The sequence below is a fragment of the Passer montanus genome, unplaced genomic scaffold (genome assembly GCF_014805655.1).
Source record: "Passer montanus isolate IOZ18808 unplaced genomic scaffold, ASM1480565v1 scaffold15, whole genome shotgun sequence".
In the NCBI taxonomy this organism is placed as follows: Eukaryota; Metazoa; Chordata; class Aves; order Passeriformes; family Passeridae; genus Passer; species Passer montanus.
In genome coordinates, this window is record NW_024362051.1 from 484,758 (window position 1) to 511,876 (window position 27,119).

The 27,119-nt window shown below is 40.7% G+C and overlaps 1 protein-coding gene across 11 annotated transcripts; it reads right to left on the bottom strand.

The window, feature by feature from the left end:
- Window positions 1-3,512: 3,512 nt before the first annotated feature.
- SPDL1 (spindle apparatus coiled-coil protein 1) lies at window positions 3,513-24,492 on the bottom strand. 11 transcript variants are annotated; one of them, XM_039701743.1, is made up of 13 exons: window positions 24,056-24,382; window positions 22,858-22,905; window positions 20,950-21,128; window positions 18,720-18,896; window positions 18,218-18,412; window positions 17,777-17,926; window positions 17,060-17,158; window positions 16,126-16,236; window positions 13,523-13,663; window positions 11,904-12,013; window positions 11,171-11,358; window positions 9,034-9,379; window positions 3,513-4,323 (listed from the first exon to the last, which is right to left on the bottom strand). In XM_039701743.1, exons 3-13 carry the CDS (start codon window positions 21,106-21,108, stop codon window positions 4,176-4,178), a joined length of 1,824 nt encoding a protein of 607 aa, XP_039557677.1. In that variant the 5' UTR covers window positions 21,109-21,128; window positions 22,858-22,905; window positions 24,056-24,382; the 3' UTR covers window positions 3,513-4,175. The 11 variants fall into 11 exon arrangements, with proteins under 11 accessions (XP_039557677.1, XP_039557678.1, XP_039557675.1 ...); XM_039701741.1 differs by lacking the exon at window positions 3,513-4,323 and adding an exon at window positions 24,420-24,492 and having other exon boundaries at window positions 8,365-9,379; window positions 22,858-22,901; window positions 24,056-24,151; XM_039701733.1 differs by lacking the exon at window positions 3,513-4,323 and adding an exon at window positions 24,420-24,490 and having other exon boundaries at window positions 8,365-9,379; window positions 24,056-24,151.
- Window positions 24,493-27,119: the final 2,627 nt, after the last annotated feature.

Here is a 27,119-nt window from a genome sequence, read left to right on the forward strand (position 1 = left end):
GTTGCTTTGTTTTTATTTTCTTGTTCTACCTTGCTCTCCCTTACACTGTAAAGCAACAGCTCAGAGGAAAACTGCTCCTTTCTAGCACTCATTTACAAACCTGCTTCTCCATGGATGTCTAATATACCTAGTTAATATTACTGTCTTTTGAAAGTAAATTATCTAAAATAAAGAAATTTCACCTGCAAACTGAGATCCAATTAGCAACATTTTTCTGATGGCCTGGTGTGATTCTGCAGAGCACAGCAGAAAGGGACTGGGCTCTGGGCAGAGCTCACATCCCCTCTTGCACCCTCTGGACTCACCCCAAAAGCCAACTCAAGGGCCAAAACTCCCACAGGAATTGCTGCCTCCCACGGCCATCCCCTTCCCCTCTGAGCTCTCAGCACTGCACAGCTGCTGGAGCTCCCTCCTGGGCAGATTTCCATGATGATGCTTCTGCAGCCCCTCAGCCCCTGGAACCCACTGCCACTTCATCTCACTCAGTTCCCACCTCGTGTGACTGTGTCTGAAATTCCTGCTTCTAACTCCCAATTAATGGATTGGAGAACCAAATCCTTCCTTATCTGCATCAGAGCAAAGCACACACAGTAACCCCAAAATCCTGTTCTTACAGCAGAGAACAAAACCCCAACACAGGTCTAAGGAATTAAGGTGGGCAAAAGTTACACCTTTTGTCCATGGAGGTTTTCATTCCAAGTTGGTTTATTGGTGCAGTTTTTTCCACACTGACATTCCACAGAAAACAGTGGGCAGAGCCATCACCCTCACATACCTCATCATTTCTTCCTTAAGTCTTTTTCAGGACAGGTTTTCTAAGGAAAATTCCTTGTTTCCCTGAAAGATTAGGCTCTCTGTGGAGGAAGCTAACAAGAAAAACTTACCTTTTGGGGGCTGGGGGCAAGCAGAAGAGAGACACTTCCTGCTTCCTTCAATATTGCTATCAGTTCCAGAAAACAAGACCTTGTAAGATGATGAGTAGCTAACTACCCATTTTTTAGCCAAGTTAATTTCCATTATACAGAATTTGAGCAGAACACAGAAGTTGCATTTAACTGCCTCTAAATTCTGTTCTATGCCAAGATCTGTGAGCACAGTTGCAGAAAAGCAACTGATGAGACAAACCAGGACCAAATAAAAAAACACAGCAAGAACTCTCATGCACAGTACCTCAAGTGTGTTACAGCAAACCCAAAGCTGGACCCCAGACACATTCCCCCACCGGCACTCCTGCAGGAGGATGTGCAAACACAAATCCTTGGCATAAAATGGTAAAGGCTGCACACTCCAAGTGGACTCCAGCAGCACAGGCTGTAAAGCAGCCCCTGGGGGTAATTAGATAATCCTAATCAGTTTCATTTGTTTGTTGAAACGACATCCCAGTTTTGTTTGTCACATAAATTAGTTATTTCAACCTAGAAAAAAGTTTTAGAAATGCCACATGCCAAGTAGCTCAACACAAAGTTAAATATAACATAAATCAACACACAATTAACAACATACAATTAACTGTCTTAGTAGCCAATCTACAGCTCAGTACTGACATTTCAACACACCATCCAATGTCAACTTACCACAGGTTTTCTTCCAAGTAGAACAATCATGTACCTCACTTGTTTTAGGCTATTTGTGTCTCACAGTAGTGACAGTAAACAAATGTAACTTTCATCATTTGCATAGTAAAGGATTTGTTTCTAACATTTTGTAACACAAAAGCCAGGATTTCTTCAATGTGACATCATTTAAGTTCACATATCAAAGTCAAGAAGAGTAAGAACTATTTCATGGCTATACATTTGCTGTCAGTAATAATACCTCAGTGAAAGTTAAGAAGATATTCTGTTTATGTAGCTTTATTAACAACAGACTAAAAAACTCAGCTGCATAGCAAATTGTTTACATCAGTGAAGTGACACAATCTGATTCCATGACAGATTTCTGATTATTGTCTTCAACAGAGGCAGCAGCCACTGGGCTGTGCCTAAACAGAACTGTGCAGAAATGCTCTCACAATGAGATAGAGCTACCTGGAAAGGGAGAAGATGGGGTCATTCAAGGTGACATTCCCACCTTTTTAGTCACTTCTGCTGTGATCAGAACTCGGTTTTTCCTGAGGTAAGTGACTGATGAGCTAAAGCCACCCACAGGCATAACCAGAGTTAACAAAAGCCCAGGCACCACTTCAGACCTGTAAACAAACCAGGGGATTGCAAGATTGCTCCCCAGTGTATTCCTTTCCATGGTGGATTTTAAAAAGTCTTAAAGAACTTCCACCTTAATTACTGAGTCTTTTACTTAGAAACTGGCTAATCCATTCACCAGAGGGAGCTCAAACTGTAGTATCATGACTCAAATGGAGTGATCCAACTTCCACACAAATACCTAGCTTAAAAGCTCTCCTCAGAATTTTTCTTCATGAAATTACAGAATTGTCTCTTAAAAACATGACACAGCACCTGCATTACACTTTCTTATCATTTATTGAGAGTTTGGTTTTTTTTAACAAGTTCTACAAAAGACATCACATTCATTTAAAAATAGATACATGTTTCTTCTCAAGTACAATACAGGCTACATTGTATAAAGAAAGAAATAAACCTTTATTTTAATTAATAGTACAAATACAAGAATCCATAGAAACAATCATGTACCTCACTTGTTTTAGGCTATTTGTGTCTCACAGTAGTGACAGTAAACAAATGTAACTTTCATCATTTGCATAGTAAAGGATTTGTTTCTAACATTTTGTAACACAAAAGCCAGGATTTCTTCAATGTGACATCATTTAAGTTCACATATCAAAGTCAAGAAGAGTAAGAACTATTTCATGGCTATACATTTGCTGTCAGTAATAATACCTCAGTGAAAGTTAAGAAGATATTCTGTTTATGTAACTTTAATAACAACAGACTGAAAAACTCAGCTACATAGCAAATTGTTTACATCAGTGAAGTGACACAATCCGATTCCATGACAGAGATTTCTGATTATTTTGTTCAACAGAGGCAGCAGCCACTGGGCTGTGCCTAAACAGAACTGTGCAGAAATGCTCTGATAATGAGATGGAGCTGCCTGGAAAGGGAGAAGATGGGGTCATTCAAGGTGACATTCCCACCTTTTTAGTCACTTCTGCTGTGATCAGAACTCGGTTTTTCCTGAGGTAAGTGACTGATGAGCTAAAGCCACCCACAGGCATAACCAGAGTTAACAAAATCCCAGGCACTTCAGACCTGTAAACAAACCAGGGGATTGCAAGATTGCTCCCCCGTGCATTCCTTTCCATGGTGGATTTTAAAAAGTCTTAAAGAACTTCCACCTTAATTACTGAGTCTTTTACTTAGAAACTGGCTAATCCATTCACCAGAGGGAGCTCAAACTGTAGTATCATGACTCAAATGGAGTGATCCAACTTCCACACAAATACCTAGCTTAAAAGCTCTCCTCAGAATTTTTCTTCATGAACTTCAGGAAATTACAGAATTGTCTCTTAAAAACATGACACAGCACCTGCATTACACTTTCTTATCATTTATTGAGAGTTTGGTTTTTTTTAACAAGTTCTACAAAAGACATCACATTCATTTAAAAATAGATACATGTTTCTTCTCAAGTACAATACAGGCTACATTGTATAAAGAAAGAAATAAACCTTTATTTTAATTAATAGTACAAATACAAGAATCCATAGAATTTCAAACACTGACCAACAAAACACGTGGAGTGACTCACATGCATTTTTGCAAACAGGTCAGCCTTAATGTTGAAAAACAATACATTAGGAGGAAAAATATGAAGAACTCCAAATCCGGAAACCAGAAGAAATTTAGAACTCAACAAATCAGTTGAGTTCTCCATCAACCCTGTCTAGTCTGTCTTATCATATAATAAAACCTCTGTTAGCCTAGAACTTCTCCACAACATCCCTATGCTTCAAAGAAAATGTTTGGAGACTGCCAAGAGTGGAGAACAGGCCACACCTCAGGTCAAGGGCAGGGAACACCAGAGGTGCCCCCAGGGAAGGCACCAAAAGCGCAGCTCTGCCAGGCAATCACCTTCCCACCAGCAGGCAGATCAATATTCAAGTCAGCAGGCTGTGCACTGGTGTGAGACAGAGCTCCCTGAGCAGCTCTGCTGAAGCAGGACCCCAAAGTGCCCAGGTTCCCTGCAGAAGTGACTTACTGCTGAGCACACTGAGTTTCAGAACTTGCCTTAGAAGACACATACAATGTGGAATACTTTTTCTTCTGTGTTTTCTTCTCTGTTGAGATTTTAGTTTCTCTCTTTTCTTCTTCTGTAGTTTCAAATCTGGATTCAGCTGTTAACCTATAGGCAAAGCAACCATTCTAAATACATATTTAGTGAATATAAACCAGGACTAAAATAAGAATTTTAGGCAAAATCAACAAGCCAGCTGGCAAACAAGACCATCCATATATAGAGAAAGCACAGTTTAAGAAGAAAATGAGATTAAACCAGAGCATTTTTATATCATTCCTAATCACATTTCATCACTTAAAGCTTCCCCCCACACCTCAGCTGCTGAAATGTTTGGTAAGAAAGGTTACTGAATATGTGAAGTGGCTGAGATCAGCCTTCAGAAACACCAGTGACTGTGACATGCACACAAAGGAGTCCCCAAAAGCACAACTCCTGGTGAAAAGTCTGAGCAACATCATACAAATGGGATGAAATCAAGCTTCTTGTTTTTACACCATCAAAAACCTACCCTTAAAATAATATGCCCCTTTCATCCTTGCTCTACACTACTATGGCCTTCAGCTTAGTGCTTGAATATCTTCAGCTGGGGGGAGATTTATTTTCAGCCTCTAAATGATATCATTTTTCCACTGACAGGTTTTAATTCTGCTATGAATAAAACTGTCTCATTGCTGTTAAAAAGATAATTTTGAAATCAAAACATCAGATTGTGCTCAGATGCCTAAATCTTGTTTTTAATTTAATGAAAATGCAAACATGCCACTAGAACAATTGATGAATAGTGATATTTTACCCAACCAAATTACCCACAGCCCATTGACTGTTACACGATTATTTTCACAAAAAAAGAAATGATGGAAAATGAAGTTCCAAATTAAACATCACTTTATATAATAACACAAACTCTACACTTGTTTATCAGCACATACATTAAAGCAATTCTATGGTGACCTTGTGGATTTTTAGGAGCCCTCAGGGACAGCTGCTTTCAGTGATGTTCTTCCCAAAACAAATAGCTGCTACTCAGTTGTTAGAGACTTATTTGCAACACAGAAAGTGCAGCTGAACATGAGAACTATGAGAGGAGCTGTAACTAAAACATTTGAGAGAATTCAGCTACAGATTCAGACTGCTGTCAAAGTATGGTGCACTGCAGGCCTTGTGTATGTTATTCCCTTTGCTTTGTTTTAAGGCCACATCTGTAACTCTGAGAGCTGAGCACCTTCTGTCCATGGTCACCTTCACTTGAGCTGGACAAATCCTTATGTGGCTGCAGCTACAAGGAATTATTCAGGGAAGAATAAAAATGTGTTCTCAGCAGCCATCATGTGCTTTGCACTCCCCCAGCAGCTGCAGCTGGGGATGCAGAGTTTCTGTCCATGAGCCTGCTCCTGTGACAGACTCCCTTCATTTGTCCCTCCCACTCTTCTGCCTTAAACAACCCCTGTCCAAGGCCAACAAAACCACTGTTCCAGTGGCCAAAATTGCCAACAGAGTCCCTATAAACAAGCAGAAAGAACTCAAACCAGAAGAACAAATAAAAACCACAATCACTTATGTCCCAAAGCAGCACAAGTGGATTTATAGACAATATTGCCCTTTTATGACATTATATAGTTCTCTTAGCCTGTAATGTAACAACTCACGTTCACCCTGTGCCTCTGGGGGAGGAGGAGACAGAAGCCAGGACTGAGGGAGTGAACCTGAGCCTGGGAAGAAGGGCTGGGGCACTTTTATTTCTTTCTCACTGCCCCACTGTCTTTAACTGGCAGGGAGTTAATCTTCCCCCAGTCTGGTTTGCCCATCACCTCTGTCATCTTTAGCCACAAACTTTTTCCATCCAATGCTCCATCTGTCCTATTGCAGAGAGGGAGGAGCAGCTGATGTGCAGCTGGCACAAGCTGAGGTTCAGCCCACAGCCCTCAGAGCACCCCTTAGAGCCCTGTCCTGGTTCATCAGGTGTCAGCACAGGGAATGGATCAGAAAGAACAGACAATGGTTAAACACTTCATGCAAATGCTGGTGAAATTATGACATGATTCAAGCTTTGACTCTACAGACTCCAAAACTGAGATATAACTGGGGCTCCTTCTGCACCTGTTTAAGGAGGATGAACTTGTTTCATCAGGTGGAGCTTTACTTCCCAAGGCTGAGGGCTGTGCCAAAAACCCCAAAGACTATTATTAGTTTATGCAGATCTGCTGAGCCAAATGGCCACAGGCAATTGGACAAACCCCAAGAGAAGTAGATTTGGTGTATGCTGCCCAACTAAATAATTTAAGGCAGCAAATAAGCTCTTAGACATCCAAGCTCTTCTTTAGATCAAACTCAGGCAAACAACCTCAAATCTCAATGCAATATAAACTGCAGCAAGGGCTAGAGTCTTCTGTTTCAGTTTAAGAAGGGAAGAAAAGCATGTCAGTGCAGAAATGTTTCTTTCTATTGACCAGTTAGCTGGCCAGACAAAAGCTATCACTGCACATAACCTTTGCATTGCCAGAATTTCAGTATGCATTGAGAAGTTACACTCACCACCTGACTATTTAAATCTGTAGTCTCAACACTTCTACCATAACCTGATCAGTGCCACCACCTAATGAGCTACTCCAGTGCTGGCTGCAGCCCTCTGGAAGGACAGAGGTGCCCTGCACACACAGGCACTGGTTGAGAATATCCAGCTGTACCTGCTTAAATCTCCTCAGCAAGGAAGTCTCTTCACACAAGGGAGTTTGTCACCTCCACAAGCACACCCAGATCACTCAGACCACTTCCTCACTGCCTCCTTGGCTGAGATGACAAATTCAAACCCCACTTTCTAGAAATTAAGTTTGCAGACTTTCACAGCTAAAGTGGCTCTGTTCTCCCACAATTCCTGGGCTAATGTCAGAGCTCCACTAATTACAGCACAAAAACTATTCCAGGCACAATACCAATCCCCAGAGACCACAACAGCCTCTTCAGCTGCAGCATCACATTTTAGTTAACAATAAGGTGAAACACTGACAATTATCCACCCTTATTTTTTCCTCCCCAAAACTCTCCCTTTTCAGTTCCCAATCCTGATCAATTTGTGAATATTTTCTGTGCCCAAGGTTCAGCCACATCCATCACAGAACAGTCCAGAGATTATTTCAGTGTTTAGAAATCCAGCTTCTCAAATACTCAGACTTCAACATGACCTCCTATTTTATAGCACATCATAGCAGATCAGGGATAAGTAAATCCTTAATGTTAGCTTAGTATCATGACCTGGAGTTTTAGTAGTTCATGAACACAATCAGAAATAAACAACTTTCTGCCTGGATTTGCCTTTTACAGACTCATACTATCACCAAAAAAAAGCTTAACGGCTTATATGGCATTTTCTGGCAGCTTAATTGTGTTTGTGGTTTTCATTTTTCTAATATTTTCCATCTTTTGTTCCTTATTTGAACCAACAGCAATGGGTACAATACTAGAAACCTCCCTCTGAGCTATGGTTTCACCTTCCTCTTCCACTTTTTCTACTCTCTCTGCTTTCCAGCATCAACTCCATAAATAATTTCCACTCCTCATCCCCTCTCTAGTAGGTTTCCCCCTTCAGTTCCCATAAACTATTTCCAACAGTTTCCTGTAAGCAGATATTATAGCCTCTTTTCCCAAAGCAATATGAAGAAGTTAAACTTTTCATATTAGGTCACATTCTGCCTGTTCCTTTATGTGTGGAGGACACTGTCAAAACCCAACACCATCACTAAATTATCCCAGTCTTTCCTCTCCACTTTCATCCACATCTGACCTTCCTGATCTTCCCTCCTCACTAACAATCCCACATTCTCACACAGCTGTCAGAACTGCTGTTTCTGCCATATTCTCTACAAAGTTTAAGACGACTGCAGTGTTTGGCTCCTTTAAATCTGTTAATTACATCCATGCAACCTTGAGCAATTGATCCAAGAGCCAAAGCACCAATCCAATCACCCTGAATGCCATTAACTTCGGCTATTTCTTCTAGCAGATATCAGCAAGTCGCAAGCCCAAACCTCTGGACTAGCCCAGACTTTTCTTCTCTACCCCCAAACACTCAAATATGTGTTTACAAAGAGTATGAAGAGAACACAAAAAGCATTAGTTGAAAAAGTAGAAAATCAAAGTCAGCATTGTTTTCACCAGGATAAAAAAGCTGGAGATAATGACTGTTCTCAGGTACTTTACCACCTAGAGAAAAGTAACTTCAACTCTCAGTTCGGGCAAAAATTTCATCTTAATTTGGCAGTTGTGTTTCCAGCTATCACACATCCAGACCATGCATTTCACTTGTCTGACAACACAGACAGCTAATTAATTCTCTATTATCATGTACAATGAAAGTTAACACAATTCAGGTGAAGAATTAAATAATTTTTAGGGCTTCAGCTAAATCTGGAAGTTGCTGGGGGCTGAAAACAGGTATGAAACTGGAACATGACTCCAGCTGCCTTTATTACCTGGAGCTGTAACACAGCTGTGTGGCAGTTTTGAGGGCACCAAGAACACAAAGTTGCTGATGCTGGAGCAAACCAAGTGAGCTGTCATGCTACCTGCACACCTAAATGTCTTCAAGCAATGGGAAAGTTATTTCAGAGATTACTTCAAGAGTCTTTTCTATTAGTCAGTGTTTTAGTCCTCCTAAAAGGTAGTGAGAGGCTGAGCGTGGGCAGGCGGAGCTGAGGAAGGACACTGCATGCAACACTGAGGAAATAGATAAAGCAGTGGAGAGCACAGTTCATGCAGCGAAAGAAAAGAGATGCAGGTCTGTGCTGAGTGCCTTGAGCAGAGACAGAAGCTGACACTGACCTGGGGACTGCTAGAGCTGAGGAATTGTTTCCACTTCTGCTGTTTGAAGTAAAGGCGACGTGATTCTCATCTTGAATTTTGACTCTTTTTCTTTCTCTTTCAGGTTCAACAATGTTCCGTATTGCCTGGAGAGCTGTATGCAGTGGGGATGCTTGGATAGGCTGGTTTTTTGGAGAAGCATCACTTTGCTCCAGGTTCTTTGTAGTCATCTTTTTCCCTTCCTTACTTGGCAATTGAGTGAGAGCAGTTTCTTTCACTGGAGTATTTTTGCTGTCAAAGTATTCACAAGTCGCATTCACTGGAATTCTCTCCCTCTTCTTTTTAATTTTAGAATCTTTAAGTAATTCTAAAGGAAAAAATTGAATATACTTTTTGTACAAAAGAGAAGCTGGAGATTACTTGTCCCCCAACAAATTCATAATAAAAGTAAGAATATTTCACACAACTAAAGAGCTTGGAATAATTCTTAATAGACAATTTATAACCTTTAAAGGATGTTTCTTCATATAATCTGATCATCCCAACATAAGTTAGCTTGAAAAAAGAGACAACATCTTTCTCCTCATCCACTCTGTCTTTTCACCAAGGCTTTAAATTAAATGCTCTGAACTGCAGGTTGCTGAGGTAAGCTTCCACAAATAACATTTTAAAGGTAAATTCTTTGGGTGTGGACAAAACCAGCTTTCCTATCTGGTTCCCTCCCCATTCATGGAATCCCAGAACAGTTTAAGTTGGAAGGGATTTTAAAGCCCATGTCATTCCCACCCCCTGCCACGGCAGGGACACCTTTCACCATCCCAGGGTGCTCCAAGCCCCATCCAGCCTGGCCTTGGGCACTGCCAGGGATCCAGGGGCAGCCACAGCTGCTCTGGGCACCCTGTGCCACCACCCTCACAGGGAAGTTTCTTCCTAATATCTCAAACTTGCTCTCAGTTTAAATAGAATCCTCTTCCTCCACAGCTCCCTTGCTTTGCCCACGCTGAGGTATCAGCTGTTAGTCAGGTGGGTCTCTAGCCAAAATTTAATCCGTATTAACTTGAGCTGCTAAACTGTGCTCCTGTAAGTGCTTGGCATCTTATTCCAAAGCTCCCATCAGCTGCCTACACCCTCATCACCACAAAGACACTGCTGCTATTGTGGGAAACACCTGAGATTTGATCCCACCCGAGTCTGGTTATCTACCTGAGCTCTATAAAGCACCTGATCATCCCAACATAAGTTAGCTTGAAAAAAGAGACAACATCTTTCTCCTCATCCACTCTGTCTTTTCACCAAGGCTTTAAATTAAATGCTCTGAACTGCAGGTTGCTGAGGTAAGCTTCCACAAATAACATTTTAAAGGTAAATTCTTTGGGTGTGGACAAAACCAGCTTTCCTATCTGGTTCCCTCCCCATTCATGGAATCCCAGAACAGTTTAAGTTGGAAGGGATTTTAAAGCCTATGTCATTCCCACCCCCTGCCATGGCAGGGACACCTTTCACCATCCCAGGGTGCTCCAAGCCCCATCCAGCCTGGCCTTGGGCACTGCCAGGGATCCAGGGAAAGCCACAGCTGCTCTGGGTACCCTGTGCCACCACCCTCACAGGGAAGTTTCTTCCTAATATCTCAAACTTGCTCTCAGTTTAAATAGAATCCTCTTCCTCCACAGCTCCCTTGCTTTGCCCATGCTGAGGTATCAGCTGTTAGTCAGGTGGGTCTCTAGCCAAAATTTAATCCGTATTAACTTGAGCTGCTAAACTGTGCTCCTGTAAGTGCTTGGCATCTTATTCCAAAGCTCCCATCAGCTGCCTACACCCTCATCACCACAAAGACACTGCTGCTATTGTGGGAAACACCTGAGATTTGATCCCACCCGAGTCTGGTTATCTACCTGAGCTCTATAAAGCACCTGAACACTGCCATTTTTAACTGTCAAAGTGCATTCTTTAGTCTCCTCCAGTCAGTGTTCACACATTCAAGGCAGGGCTTTTCTACTTCACCTTAGCAGATTTTGGATCAGGTTATTTCAGAAAGTCAGCTATTTAAGCAATAAATTCTGGAACTAAACCAATGTTCTCCTGTTTAATGTCATTACATTTCTAAAGGCTGAGAAAAATCAGAAATTTATATTTTCCCAGACAGAAAAAAAGTTTTTACCTTCAGGTTCATATTTCATTTTCAGCTCATCCAGCATAACCCGCAGGTTCATATTCTCACTCTGACAAGCTTGCAAATGCCTCTCATTTGAGAAGAGCTTCCTTTCAAACTCCAGGACCCTTTGGCTCTCATGCAGAGCTTTCATTCTCTGCAGGGATAGCTCATTTTTCAGTGCTTCCATTTCCTTGCTGGGATGGGAGGAAAATTATAAAATCAGTCACACTTGGATTAGCTTGGGTTTTTTTCTTTTATCAAAGCAAAAACTAAGCATTGAACTTCACCTTAAATTGGTATTTATACATCAGTAGGAAAAATCAAGTTTTTTTCTCCTAGAAAACATTCTGAGTGTTATTATCTCACTTTTTATAAGAGAAATAAACATACACAGCCTAAAGACTAAGACTTTTCATACAGTTTCCATAGAGATTAACTTTTAATTTATTCAAGGTCTCAACTGCCCTGTACCTGGGAGTATTAACAACATTTCTGGAAGAAAGCAATAATCATAAACAGTATTTCTGCTGTTATATTTTAAAACATAAATAAAACTACAAAAAAACAACTCTCAGTCCCATAATGAAGTTGGTTCCACAGCATTAGAAAATGCAACAGGAACAAAACCCATCTGCACATGCAGTCAGTGCACACAAACACTAACAAAAAAGGGAGGATAAAAACAAATACCTAGAAGAATCAGGCTTCACAACCAGGGCTTCAGGCTGCAATCACTTACTTGGATTTGTCCAGTTTAATTTGCAGTAAATCTGCATAGTAATCATTTTCAGAATCGCTTCCTCTCACTCCATTAGCAGGTCTGGACTCCTCCATATTCTCATATAAACTCTGATAAAGAACAAGTGTCAGCTTGTCAAGCAGTGACCTTTCAGAAACACATTACTTTAGTTCTTAGGAGACATTTTCTATGCATTTTGATGGTGAAGCCTCATCATAGAGGGATTTAAACACAGATGATAAAACTCAGCTGCTCTGAGTACTCTCATTTGTTACAAATGTCAAATAGAACTAAAACTGACAGCTCTCTCTCATTCACTGAAAAAAGGAAAAAAAGTGAGTTATCTCAACTCCAGAAGGTTTGCAAGCAGCACTGCAGAACACTTTCTTGCTTTTTACTTGAAAATACAGGGTATTTAGTTAACCCACAGGGAATTTCTCTCAGCATTTATTTCTAGGCTTCAGCAGCTGGACCCCAGAGCAATATCAGCCATGCTAATCAGTCAAAATCTCAAAATCAATTACATATTTCAGATGAGGAAGTTGGTTCATAGTAAAGATATTGTAACATGTGACACTAGGGCTTTTGTTTGGTGATTTTTTTCTGAACAAGCAGAATTCAAATTTAATCCTGTCCCAGAGACCTCCCAGCCTCTGTCAGTCACTGCCTACAGATACAGGTGGTTATTGGAATCATTCATTCAATTTCCCAACACTAATTTATGGCCCAGAGACAGATATTAAGTACAGATCAAGCTCAAACATGACAAAACTGGTAAAAAAAAAATCAGGCTTCCTCAATTATGGCTAAAATGGGTTAAGCCTGGCTTCACAGCAGGTTATTGGGTTAAATACAGAATGCAGGAGGCTATCCTGGAAAGCACAGTCTTACTGCACAAGCCAGTACACCTCAATTTGCATTCCAAAGCTCTGATAAGAAAGGGCCAAACAAGTCCAGAAACAAGCAAGAACTAAGAAAGGCTCCAGTTTTCTACTCTGGAAACACACAAACATCAGTAGCATTACACTGGTGTACACAGAAATCCTCATGTGTTTCTTACTTTTCAAAATACTGACAAGATGTTTTCAAGTTGCATAAAAGGACTGAAAAAAACCTACTTTACAAGGATAATTAAGCACATCAGTTTTGCTAGAAAAGAGCATGCTTCAGCTGTAAAGCTAAGACACAGCAAGAAAATAAATATCCAGGAAGTCCAATAGAGCTGAGACACTAAAGGCTAAAGCCTAAGCACACACAGTAGAAGTGCCAAATGACTACACCTTCCCAGAGAAAAATTGGATGTCACAGCTCAGTGAGCTTTGACCAAGTAACTGAATTTAAATGGTAGAACTATAAACGATATGAAGGTGCTTCACACAGGACAAAAAATTGTTTTCTCAACCCAGGTGTTGGGTGGGGTATAATTTTCTGCTTCTCTGCACTTGAGGAGTCTAATATTCTCCAGCTGCAAAATGCAATTCAGATCAAATAAAGATAGGAGTCAGCTTTTGGATACCTTTTTAAACCTAAGCATGGACTTAAGATAGTTCTCATAATTCTTCTTGTTTTCATGTATTAGCTTCCAATTACAATTTTCTACTTAATTAAAAACCACATACCTTAAATTTTTCTAGCTGCCTCACTTGCATAAGAAGATCTTTTATTTCACCATTCTTTTGCTCTAACATGGACTGTAAGCGTTCCAGCTGATCAAATTCTGCCTGGGAGCCTTTCAGCTGCAGCAGGGTAGCCATTTGCAGCTGGAAAAAAAAGAAAAAACTATTTATAACAAGTACTGGGATTAGAGACTGAAAATCCCAGCCTTTTACACAAAACTGTTTGGGTACTCCAGCCTGGTAATTCTAAACCTGAATGTAGAAGGCCACTGGATGCTTGAACTCAGTCTCCATGACATAACCCCAGCAATTATCACCAGACAGCCCAAGGCACGAGGACAGCTGAGATCTCAGTGAGCAGGGCAGCCCTGGGCTGTCCCACTCATCTCTGCACTGGCTGAGGAGCACACAAACACTCTGCCAAGGACACACACAGCATTCCACACCCTCACCATCAGCACCAAGCCAGCCAGAAGCCACACTCAGTCAGGCTGATTTGTCTGTGCTGAAATGCATCTTGAGAACTCACTTAGGAAAACCCACAAGCTTAACCCCCCGTTTTTTTCAGTTCTGCTTTTCAGGTGTAACACCATGTTTGCCTTCCACAATATTAATCCAAGAGCTTTTTCTGCTTGTTCAGCTTTTTCTGCTCCTCCAATGGAATATATCCTTTGAGGCAAAAGAACACCCTCTGTCATTATAAAGGAGAAGTTATAAAAATCTTACATTTACAGCAATATTTCTGTTGGTGTTAATAATATTGAAGTGCAAAGGTCTCAATAAATTTGGTTACAGGTGATACATCAGACATTTAAACAACAAGAAACAGAATAAATGAAAGACTTCACAAGGTGTTAATGAAAACTGAGGCATTTTTATCAGTCTAGTCAGTATGGGTAAGGTAACACAGAGAGAAATCATGGGCAAAGGATCAAGTGAAAAAATGAGATTACAGAGGGAAAGCAAGAAGAGCATTTACCCTATAGAATCTCTTATGTCAGCTGAAGGGTACTGATGACTCTGTGCACAAAGTAGAACCAATGAAAGATTCAATGATCTCCCCAGAGCTTCTGCAGGATGTAAGGGAGGCAAAATTGTAAACTCCACCTCACTGGCTGACTAGACCTATCCTCACAGCTCCCAAGCACAGACACCCAACCTTTTTCCCTTTTTCCTTAAAAGCCCTCCTGCTAACTGTCAAAATTGGAAATTGCAGCTGATCTACATAACAAGGAACTTAAACTGGAAAAGGATGCTCTGGACCAGGAAAAATACACTAGAGGTGGGAAAGCTTTCCCAGGAGTGCTGTGTACATTCTGTTCAGGAGTCAGATCCTCAGGATTTACCAGTAATTACCACAAAGTGAGATTCTTCAACTAAAAAAAAAAGATGTAAAAGCTTAAAGATGTAACCTTTCCTGTAGGGTAAGCAGCTTTGAGCAGAGAGATCAGCTAAACTCAGACTGAGCTTTAACTGGCAGCACAACACAGAGAGGATGCTCACAGGGATTTAAGACAGCAGCTTAAGCAAAACAGCTGCTCCTAACAAACTACTCATCTCCAGTACTATCAGAAAAAAATTAGAATTTCAAATAAAAGCATTAAGTACTAGTACAGGGATACCAACTTGCCTCTATTTTTGGTCCTTTGAGTATTAGGTGTTTCTTACACCAGTCAATCAGTATGACTGGCTTACCCCGTATCACAAAGAGAAAATTTCCAAAGGAACTGATCCTACCCAATGACTGTCCTCATTCAAATCTTTGCTGTATCAGTTTTCTGATAGTTTAAACAATGGTCTTAAATGAGAAGAAAAACACTATTTTCAACCTACTCCGTAAAATCTAGCTAACACAAACCTTCAGTGCAACTCTTCATAATCACCTTTGATGTTTAAGCACTCTCCTCAAACTGCATGACCAAGCAGTTGATCAAAATTAAAGGATCCACTTTAACATTGGAAAAATCTTGAGACCAACATGAAAACAGTTGGCAGCTCTGCAGCATCCCCTTGACACTGTCTTGTAAATCAGCTTCTGCTAACTAGACCTCAACAATATTAACCAACAGGCTCCCATCCTATTTAACTTAGAGTTATGAAAGTTATGACTTATTCTTACACCAAAAATAGAGAAAAGCAAGAAGAAAAAATGTGGACAAAGACAAGAAACACAGAGGTAGAAAAAACCCAAACCCCTACAGTATGATGGTGGTAAAAGCCTGTCTTTTTCTTTATGCTCATTCCTGACAACCACAGGTAATGTACAAATACTTGATTCCTGTAGTACAAGGACCAGACAAGAAAAGAAAAAACAATTACCAAGACAAACTGAAGGCTAGTTAGACTGACAAGAGGCTGTGTTTTACTTTTATGCATTAAACAACTACTGCCAAAGCGAGCAAACATGGTGCCTTCACTGTAAGGTGGATGCTGTTGGACCATAGGAGTCAGAGAGCCCAACATCATCTCACTTGTTTTTTCTCCCATTTCCCTCCCCCCAGACTACTACATCATATTTTAAAGATAACAAATCCCCTGGCCTGTGCATTAAAGCAGTGCCTTATCAAACCCAAGGACACCCTGGAGTATTACAGGAATCATCCTACCTTCATTCTTTGCAATTGTTCTCTACTGAATGCATGCTGTTTTTGTAGGGACTGATATTTTACTTTCACACTGATCAGCTGTCGTTCCATTTCTGCCCTACGGTCCTCCACCTACAGAACATTGTGAACAATTATTACTGTGAAATCACAACACTTGCTGTCACCTGGATGATGAGTTTGATCAGGATATGCTGCCTAGCAATTGGTGTTCAGTCTGCAAACACTGTTTTTCCAGCAACAGCACTTGGAAACACAGGCTACTGTCATTGCCCTGTAGTAGAAGTGAGTAGACAGTGCCACTGAAACTCAACCAGTGAAATGCAACAGATTTTTCTTTTGTTCTTTTTGTTATCAAAATAAAGTAACATTTCATATACTTCAGTGTTGCTGTAGAATAGCGTTGTCCACTGGCAACAGAACAAACAGTTTAAAATACTCTGAACTGTTTCCCAAGTTGACCCATCCCCTGGATGCTGCCATGAAACATAAGGCTCCCTATGCATTTAACTCTTACTCAAAAGCTAATTCCAAAACCCTCCCAAAAGCTCAAACATCCAGACATTTTCAGGAAGTGTGTAAGGCAGCTTTTAGCAGCAACTGTTAATATTTCACATACTGTCTTCTACATTAAAGATGGATTTATCAGCTGAACACAACTTTAAATCAAGAGCTGCAGACAGAACCATGATGAACGCTCAGTCAAAACTTTTGACTTGATAGTCAGATAACTTGAAGTGATTTCATAAAGTTTACTAACTCCTTATCTTCAGAGAGAGCATGAAATGGTTTTCCATGTGTCAGATCAACATTGAAGTCATATTTGAGGAATAAAGCTACATGCTGGTCAGATCAGGTGCAGATAGTCCCACATTTTCAACACAATATAAGAAAGAAAACTGAAGATACTTCTCAGGCATCTGTGGCATAGCTGTACCTCAGCAAAGAGAGAATTGCCTTTACTTGTAGGGTCCAAAGATTGTTGCACTGCATGATCCAGCTGAACCCGAAGCTCCTGATTAGCCTCATGAGCTTTCTAGATTAAAGCAAAGAGGATATTGGTCATTTAAGCATCTGATGTACTGCATACACAAATTTAATCAGATAGCTTTAACTCTTTTTCATTTCCTGTACTTTAGCAGAGATTCTATTGTACTGAAGTCCTTAACTCTACACACAGTTCTAGTAACTAAGAGACAAATTAATTTAATTTCACTAAAATACTTAATATTCCTCTTGTTCTTCAGGACAAGAGCACAACTAAACACCTTTAAGGGTAAGCTTTGATGTTTGTGAACTGGATTCATGATATTCAGATCACTCCCAGCTGTGTTCATCAGTGACAAATGCTCTACTTCCCTGTACAAGATCCTCCAAGGCATTCAGCAGGAATTAAAAGAATTCTGCCAGTGACCTGTGAGAAGGTCCCCAAGAGGCAGAACAGTGCCATGCAAAGGCTCTCCTTTCACAGCTGCCACAAAAGGCCAACAGAGAGCTTTTACCACCAGTCAACACCAGACATGACCAACCATTATCCTTCTCTTTCCCCTCTCTCTCACAACTCCTCAAAACTCCTCCTTCACCAAAAACCCGGCAACATAGCTTGTGCAATTTGGGGATTACCTACCACTGTGAAGTAAAAGTAAGAGAATACCTCTAATGCATTGCAGTAAAAGACAACTTCTTTTTCCCTCTCTTCTTTCTCCCCCTGCAGCCGCTCCAGCTGGTTCCGTAAGTTACTGGTCACAAGCTCCAACTGCTCCTTACTGCACTGCAGCTCATTCAGCTTCTCTTTATCATTGGCCTAAGCAAACAAAAAACAAACATGAAATGAAAAATACTTAAAACAATTGGAAGACAAGCCAAGTAAACCAAAGCCATTTGTTAGTAGTAATTAGTTTTAATACAAAATATTATCTTGAAGAAGAGAGGATATTAAAGCCTAGCTATTAAGGCTGTCATTTTTTGCTGTGCACATTGTCTGAATAAAAGTCAATCCTAACATGGCACTGCAGACAACCCACCTAAAAATGAAATGAGCAAAAGGGCAGAATTTCAACTAGGCTACACTGCAAATGCAGTGCTACTCACACACCTTCTGGCTCTGGAGCTCAGTGAGCTCTATCTGCAGGCTGAGCATTTCTGAAGACATGGTCTCATGGACATGCTCAGACATCATGTGCAGCTCTTCTGATTTGGCAGCAATTATTTCCTTCTGATGCTCCACTTTTTGTCTCAGCTGTTTCTCTGAGAGTCGGGTTTCATCCAGTTCTGCTTTCAGGTTCTCCAACTTAAAAACAGTTGATAAGTAAATAGTATCATTTCATGGTAAATTCTTGAAAAGCACAATACTTCTGACTGCTCCAGTTACAGAAAATGTCTTAGAAACACAAGAGTAGCTTTTAAAAATAAACATTGAAATTCAATGTAATTCGTAAGAGACTACACAGATATTTTTTAAAAACCAACCAAACAAGCTACTATACATTGTAACAATTATTTTTTTTCTTTTGGCAGCTAAGAGTGCAATTATAAGTTAAGCAAATAGTATCTGAAATAGTATTAACAACCTTTTAGCTATATATTAGTGAGCAAACCTTGTTTTTAAGGTCACTGATTTCTTGTCCATGGGCTCTGTCAAGCTGTTCTTTCTGTTTATCCAGTTGCAAATTTTGCTGTTGCTTAAGGGAATCACACTCAAAATTCAAGCTTTCCAACATTCGATTCTTGAGTTCAATTTCTCTCTGAAGTGTGTATTTCTCTTGTTCAAATTTCTGAAAGAAATGACACACTAATAAATCTAGATGTAATTGTACACTGTTCCCTAAGCATTTATGAAAAACCACAGGCTCAGAACCAAGATGCTTGCAGCTCATTTAGTCTTTTCTTGGGAGTGCCAATTAGAGAGTTGTAATATCCATGTTTTAAAAATAATAACTGCTCTAAAATGTTATGCTTTATAAATGTTGTGTTTATAATTTGATTGTGAAATATTCTCTTCTTTATGGAAACTGTATTTCTTTGCACCCAGCCTTACAGGTGTGGGTATTTTTTCTGCAAGTGTCATAAATTTAGCCAGAGTTGATATGTCCTTTCTACCACTACAGCACCCAATTATGTTAAAAATTACTACAGTCCATCAAGCAGAACAGCTGAATTCAATAGTTTTTTTTAAGACAGCTAAATTGTCTGTTTCATAATAAATCCCATCAACTCTTCCAGACTGAAGAATAATTTTTTAAACAGCTGCTATCTATGCTTGATTGCATGTTTGCTAATTATGAAGGGCAGCTTCATTTTACTCTTCCATTCAGCCAGCAATTAAGGAAAAGAAAAAGAGAATCTTGAAAGCAAAAAAGTTAATAAGGAAGCCAAATTAATCTAAACATGCAGATTTTTTTCCTTTTCAAAATAACCTAACTCTTGAGACACAGAACAGAATGAAATAAAAAACTGAAAGCTGTCAGGTATCAGTGACCTCTGTGGCCTAAACACAGCTTATCAAGGACAGGCTTAGCTCTAAAATACCCAGGGCAGGAACCCAAACACAAAGATAAAGACTGGCCACAGGACAGGTTTGGGAGTGCACTGCTTGGCCAGAGCCAAAAACAACAAAATCCCAGCAAGAACCTGCCTGCACACTGCTACAGAAGAGCACACAGAGCTTTCTGAGAGGCTTTGTGCCCGCTGGTAGAGCCCACACTTGGGTTCACAGTAAATGCCCTCAATGACTTGCCTCAGAGCACACAGAGCAGAGCCAGAGAGATTCAAAAGCTCTAAAGAACCTCTTGGGTAAGCACAGCTCCCACACAAAATGTTATTCTGCTGTATGAGGGCCCACAATTCCCACCCTCCACCCCTGCAATCCAAGTTCCCAGCCAGGCTCAGAAGGCAGCTCCAGCCTGACACAGGATCACAACCCACGGGAGCAGCCTGACAGCTCAGTACCTGCCCTGTGTGCTGGTCAGCAGCAAAGGATGGTCCTGCCCTGGCCTCCTTGGAACCTGTGCCTTCAGCTGCCTCTCACACAAGGCTTACTAATGGGAACTGACCAGAAGAAAAAATTGTGTCCATTCAGAACAGCAGGGTGCTGCAACCCTACAGCTGCTACAAAACAAACCTTTCAGCTCTGTCCCAGGAGAAGGGATGGATGCACAACCAGAAACAGACTAAGTGAAGATAAATTATTTATCTGAAACATGAGCTGGCTGAACACAAAGATGACCATTAAAGCCTTTATGAACAGTGGAAGAGATTTTCCCAACTGAAATCTTCTCAAACAATGACTAAAAAAAACCTGGTCAGCTAAATAATACCTCTGTAATTCAGCACTATACTACTCCTTTTTTCTGAGCTACAAAGAAACGTGCTAAAAGGTTCAGAACCCCTGGGTATTTGGAAAATTTGAAAACTTCACCAGAGAAGAAATCAATTTTAGCAGTCTTGCTGCTAGCGTTCTTTGCACAGCTTTTAAGTGATATAGAGCTGACTGGGAGAGCATACATAAATGGATTGCTAAACAGAGGAAAAACATGCTCTGAAGCAAATTTACTTTAGCATTTAGCACTCATTTTACATTAAAGGCAATTAGTCCTACATGATCCTGAACACTTAATGCATAATTAGCTATGAAACCCTCTTCCAGTTAGATACAATTATGCTCAATGTCTTAAAGCTGAGAAAAAAGCCCTCTCTACAACTACTCAGAAGTTCATTACAATTAATCTAGATGCTAGAAGACATGTAAAACACCTGTGCCTTTCAGAAAACACTTAAAATAAAATGAAGTTCAGGTTTTGAACTTTGAGAAGAAAAGGCAGTCATCACCTCAGTTTTCTCAGTCAATTCACAGCGTGCTTGATCCAGCTGATTTTGAATCTCACTTTGGGACTCCAGTAAATGCAAACCATATTGTGCTGCCTTTTTTCGCTCGTTCTCTGCTTCCTTGAGTTGCTGTTTAAGACTTAAAATGGTCTCTGCCTCCATTTTTCTTTTTTTATTCAACACTACAAAGAAAAAAAATACTTAAAAATACATTGCAGTAAATATATTTTACAGGTAAGAGTAGTTATCTGAAAGTTATTGGCTTTCCTTTTTTAACCAGGATACAACCATGTATTTTTGCAATACAAGACACCAAAAAAAGCTCACAAGCAGACCTGTGAACAGTAAAATAACAGTTATTTCTTCATAAACTTGGTTACTGCCTTAGTTTTGATTGTGTCTAACATGCAGCAAAAGCACTCCTGTGCACCCAGCCTGGTTTCTTTGTACAGCACAACCAGAGTTAATTTAGGATACAGCTCTCTTGCCAAGTCCAAGACAATTAAATAACCTTAGGAAAACACTGCTGTGCACTTGGCTGACACTGTTTTCTCTGTGTTATAAACCAAGCCCCACTAAGAGTCCAGCATTTCTTGTGTACACAAATAACACTTAAGGTTGGCGTAGGCAGCTGCCTTAGCAGGACAGTGTACTCCTAATAACATTATGTGGGATAGAGAAACAGATAAAAGGTAAGGAAGGGAAGAGTCAAAAATAGAAGCCCTGATAAAATACATGGAGTTTAACACAGGGCTTTGCATTTATTTAAGTGCTTAATGGAGTCTGTCAAAATTTAGTTTACTTGTTGTTAAATTATCATCTCATTGTCACATTTCAGAAAATTCATCCTTTTCTAACTGTAGAGTGTAACAGAAGACAGAAGGTGAATTTTGCAAAAAAGTTAGTAAAAGCAAATCCAACATACTGAGTTTTTAAAAAAAATAAAAATCAAGTCAAATTAACACCATAAGCTTGTATGATTGCTTGCTCCCAAATCTGCTAAATCAGCCTTCTGCAAAAAAAAAATCCTATTAAGACAGAAAATGCTAAGTAACTCGGGTTTCTAACAACATATGCCAAGAGTTTTCTCAGAAAGTAGGCAATAACAGAGACACAAACACACAAAAAAAAATTGCAGTTAATTTTCCAAAGTCAGGGCCCATAACTTTTATATAAATTTCAGAATTAAAGTACTTCTGTATTGAAGACCTGACTCTTGTTTTTTGTTCTCACAGAACAAAATTTATTTGTTGCCATTTCTTACTGGCACATACACCTTCCTTATGAATGTTGTAATATCCATCCTTCACTTCTTTTTTGCTACCTTTCATTCAACATGGATAACTCCTAATGGAGTTACTCAGCTTCTCCTAATAGAAAAGAATTTAATTAACATGCAGAAGTAATTGTGCCTATACTGTGCCCATTCATTTCCAAGGCACAAGAGAGAAATGATCACATTCTGATTTCTGCATCTTCTCCTCACTTGTTGCTATCCAGGTTTAACACATACAAAGAGACTTTATCCAGCCAGGCTTTGTAACCTCAGTTTTCACCTCTAACCACTGCAATGCCTGAAATACTAGCTTTGCACTTATACTAAAATAAGTGCAGTGAAACACAGGAATTTTGCATTCCAATAATTGAGAATCATCAGTATTATACTAATACAGGGACACCACACAGATATTAATAATGAAGTGTTTAAGGCAAGGTGTAGCAATACAAGAACATAGACAACAACTTCTGGCATGTATTTCCAAAATTAAAGAGGATGAATGAATCATTGTTCACTTACATAGACAGAACTTTAAAAATAACTATTTTCTGATCAGACAATTGTATAGAGGCAACACAGCCATTTGGCAGCTCCTAGTTTACTAACTTAAATTAATAACATGTTTAACTCACCTCCAGAAGCCAATTGAAGTATCTCCTGACCTTATTCTTCCACTCTACCTTTAAAAAAAAAAAAAAGGCAAGTTATCTAGGCTGGATGAGTGTGAGCTGCCAGCACAGCCCTTCAGAGCAGTCCCTTTTCAGAACAGGCTTAACCCTGCTGGCTGCCTCATGAACATGCAGATCACAAGCTAAGCCCCCACATAAATGCAAATCTTATTCAAATCTCAGTTAGGCAGCTGTCAGGCAGTTTAGAAACAGTCAAGTCAGGCAATGCTGTCACAGGATGGATGCTCTGCAATTTGGCCAGGGTCACTTTCTTCTGGTACACCTGTAATTCTTAAGGGGGGCTTTTTGGGGATTTTTGTCCCACTCTTTCCCACTTCTTCAATCTCTTTCACACTTCTCTTCCAGTTTCACATACAAGAACTTTAAGGTCATCTAATAAATTATCTGCTAGACAACAGAAAAAAAGGTATGGGTTTTTCCTTAATTTTAGAGTTGAAGTATGGAGGAAAAGAGAAATAGCTTTCCTAGTCACACATTCTTGCTGACTATTAGGGAAAATAGCAAGTATGCCTTTTGGAGCACAGCCAGCCTGTGTCAATTGTCAATCTTTGTCAATTCTGGATGAATCAAACAAGTCCAGGTAGTCTTGTTCAAGAAGTTGTACACTGAAATAATTGCCACCAATTTAATATTATACATGAGGCTAAGTAACTTATTCTGAAAATAACGTTTTAAGATTAATTGAACGGGCAGCAAGGTGACTAGGCAGGAGGGAGGAAATAACAGACATCAGTCTTCATGTATTCTACTGAGTTACAAGGAGTTACTTCTGGCTAAATATCTTCAAACACTTAATGAGAGAGTCTACGTAGAGAGCTGCACATTTAAATTATTCAACCATTCAAAGTCTCCTTAATAAAGTAACAGGCTAGGAGATAAAAGGCAGTCTCCTGGCGGGCCAGCATTCTTCTCCCACTCTAGCACAGCTCTCGGGTTAAACTCCTGCTCCCCAGGGCCACACGGCTGGCTGTCCCCTAATCCTGTCACAGAGCCGGCTGTGCCCCGACCCTGCCACAGAGCCGGCTGTCCCCCGACCCTGCCACAAGCACCTGGGCATTTTTCCGATCAGGAGCACAAGCACCAGGGTGGTTTTCCTCCCTCAGCCCAGGCACTCCCACGGCCATTCCAGCCAGTTACTTACACGAGTCCATATCTGCACCCACCACGCTGCACACTCAGGCTGAAAGACTGCCGGAGCCGATCACCTTCCACAAACAGGTCCTTGGGAGGGTCGGCACTGCAGAGAACAACACATATCACACTACAGCCTCATCGTTCAGCCAGCGCGGAGCCGGCTGTGGCAGCGCTGTGTCCCCGCTGTCCCCTCCTTCCGGACCCGACCGAGTCTGACCCCCACACCCAGTACGGCCCGAACGGGCTCGCCTCGCTCCTCCGCGGGCCGTGGGGCAGCCAACGGCCCCAGCGGCTGCAGGGAACGACGGCCGGCACCACAGCAGCCCCACAGGGAACAGACCCCGCTCGCCGCTCGCCGCCCTCTCCCGCACCCGCCGTTGCTGCCGTTCAAACCGGCCCCGCGGCACCGCCCAAGTCTCGCGAGATCCGCCCCGCCCGTTCCCGCCCCCGCGCAGGGCGGGCCGTGAGGGGCCCCGTGAGGGCGGGTCGTGCCCGCGGCTCCCGGAGCGCTCCCGGTGACCCTGGCCGCACGGCTTCATCGTGTTAAATGCCTTGTCCCCAGAGCGCTTTCTGTGTTTTGTTCGAGTTTGCCCGGAGTAGGAGCTGGGTGGTAACACGCGAAAGGCTGGCTCGCCGATCAGCAGAACTCTATGCTATTTATGCATTTCAGTAAACGCATCAGCACTCATTGGTTACGAATTCCATAACTTTTCAGTTCGTGAGCTCTCAAAGCGCTGTTTGCTGTTACCCCATGCCGGTCCGTCAGCTCCCTCTCCTGAGGGGATGTCCCCTCCTGCCTGCTCAGCCGAGCCTTCCCCGCGTTTCTCTGCAGCTTTACAGCACAGCTGTCAATAACTCTCCGTTTTCTCTTTAGTTTTCTTGCTCTAGTTTCTGCTAGAGTTCATCCTCGCTTCCCTACCAGGGAGGGATTTTATAGTGCTAAAGTGCCCACTACTCGCAGGTTTCCTGAGCAGTGAAGATCTGAGTGATATCCATAAAGACCGAAATCCAACAGCAGAAGTGTTTCAGAATGGTTTTTGGGGAATCCAAGCACAAGTCTCTACGTTTTCGGATTATTTTTTTTTTGTTTGGTTGCGTTTTCTGTGTGTTTTTTTTTTTTTTAATTTTTTTTGTTTTTTTTTTTTTTTTTTAAGTTTTTTTTTTTGTTGTTGTTGTTTGTTGTTTGTTTTTTTTCCCAAAAGAAAACCTTAGCAAATTTTACCTTTTAAGCAGTAATTTTTAATCTGTTCTGCAAGATTAATATAAGTTTGTACTACTTATTCTACTTGATGTGACATGCCTAAGAAAAGCCACTGCACGTAAACATGTGGTAGCAAATTCTGCCTTTGGTGAAACATCGAGTAATGCAAAGATAAATTCAAGCAACAGGCTGTAAGTAGATGCAAGGATGACAATCCTATTTGGAGCAACTGGAACAGAAATAGATGTCCTAAGAAAAAAGGGGCTTGGAAAATAAGCAGAGTCTAAAATTTGACAGAGGGAGCCGATAAAACACTACTGCTATCAAAATTATACTACTTCTACTTTCCTGTCAAAATGGGAGTCTAGTTTTTGTCAATAGAAATGGGATTATAAATTAAATATAGAATGGTCTAGACAGTCAAGAATACCAAGTTGATTAAAACAGGGACAGGAAACGAGACAATCCTGTTCTAATCCTGATTCTGCTGCGTTCACTGTGTGATTAACCACTCCAAATACCCACAGCTAAACCCCCTTGTTTTAAAATAAGGAAAACAGTGACTTAATTAACAAATCCATGTAACTCCACTGACAGGGAGTGAGTATATCTCAGAAAAAATAAAATATGTAAAATATGTTGTAAGTTTTAAGTATTAACATGGTTACTCCATCCTTGTAGCCTGCTAAATTGTAAGAGTTAAAATAGCTGCTGCTTCCCCCTCTTTGGTTCCACAGTCATCTATGCTAGCTGATGTTTAATACATGAAATATTTTAGCAAACTCCATAATATTTTCCTCAGAATTTTCATTAAAGCAGAGTTGGGAGATGCAAAGTAACTAATGAATGATTTAAATAATCCATTATCTTCAGACCTGTTCTCTTTGCTGAAATGGCAGCCATGGGACAGTTTGACAGACCCTATGTACAGTGAACAGAAAATCCAGCAAGCTGTCAGCCCTGTGCCAGGTGCAGTGGCCATCCTGCCAGAGCGCTGCAGGAGCACTCCCTGCTGCTACAATATCCAGCTCTGATGTACCCCAGCATTCCTTGGCTTTGGGGCTGGAGCTCACTTTAAGGGCTGTTAGGACATGGAATGACAAGGTCATTATGTCCAGTGGCTGTGGTAAATATGGCTTTATGGAAACAAACTAAGTGTTCCTACATATCTATGACAGGACTGTCACTTTTCATGTTTCTTTTCAGCTTAGGTTATATTTTAGCTTGCTACTGTAACCATAAATTAACTGTTAGGAATATTTTCCCCTGCTTCCAACCCCAACAACAACTACTGCCCTTTAGAGATTCTACAAATCCAGTAGCTACTGAAGCATAGATGTTAAAATTTTAAGTGTGGATTTGCATATTTTGTTTATTGACATTTTGTATCAGCACTCTTAATTAAACCTGTGCACTGCTGACCCTGTATAAAATGGAAATCCATGGTTTGTGAGTCTTCTCTACCAGCAGGCAGGAATTCCACATGAATAAGGGATTAATTGCAGCAAGTATATGTGTTGGTGGGTTATTTTTTCCTCTGAGGAGGAGACTTGTTGCTTTTATCTGCATAAAACCCGATGAGTTTAAAAAGCCCTGTTGGTCTTTCCCTGCTAATCGCTCAGGGTAGCACATGAGCTGAGAAATGTTTTACTGACCCACAGAGAGATGTGAGATGTGCTGATTGCTGCCCCTCGCTATGGCACAGCTGACCCAGCCTTCACCACGATAAAAACTGACTGGGGCATTAGAGTGTGCTTTATTTGTTTGTTTGTTTTCACATGTTCTTGCTCTTTGTTATTTAAGAACAATTAAAGCCATGTTATTTACTAGTGCAGCTTTATAAAAACCCAGGTGTTTTTACATGTTCTTG

Coding starts and splice junctions, on each gene's coding strand:
- SPDL1 (XM_039701741.1), bottom strand. CDS start 21,108: ATGGAGGCAGAGACCATTTTAAGTCTTAAACAGCAACTCAAGGAAGCA. Junction 16,237..17,059: donor GCAATTCTCTCTTTGCTGAG/GTACAGCTATGC, acceptor AATGTTCTGTAG/GTGGAGGACCGTAGGGCAGA. Junction 11,359..11,903: donor ATTAAACTGGACAAATCCAA/GTAAGTGATTGC, acceptor CTCCCATCCCAG/CAAGGAAATGGAAGCACTGA.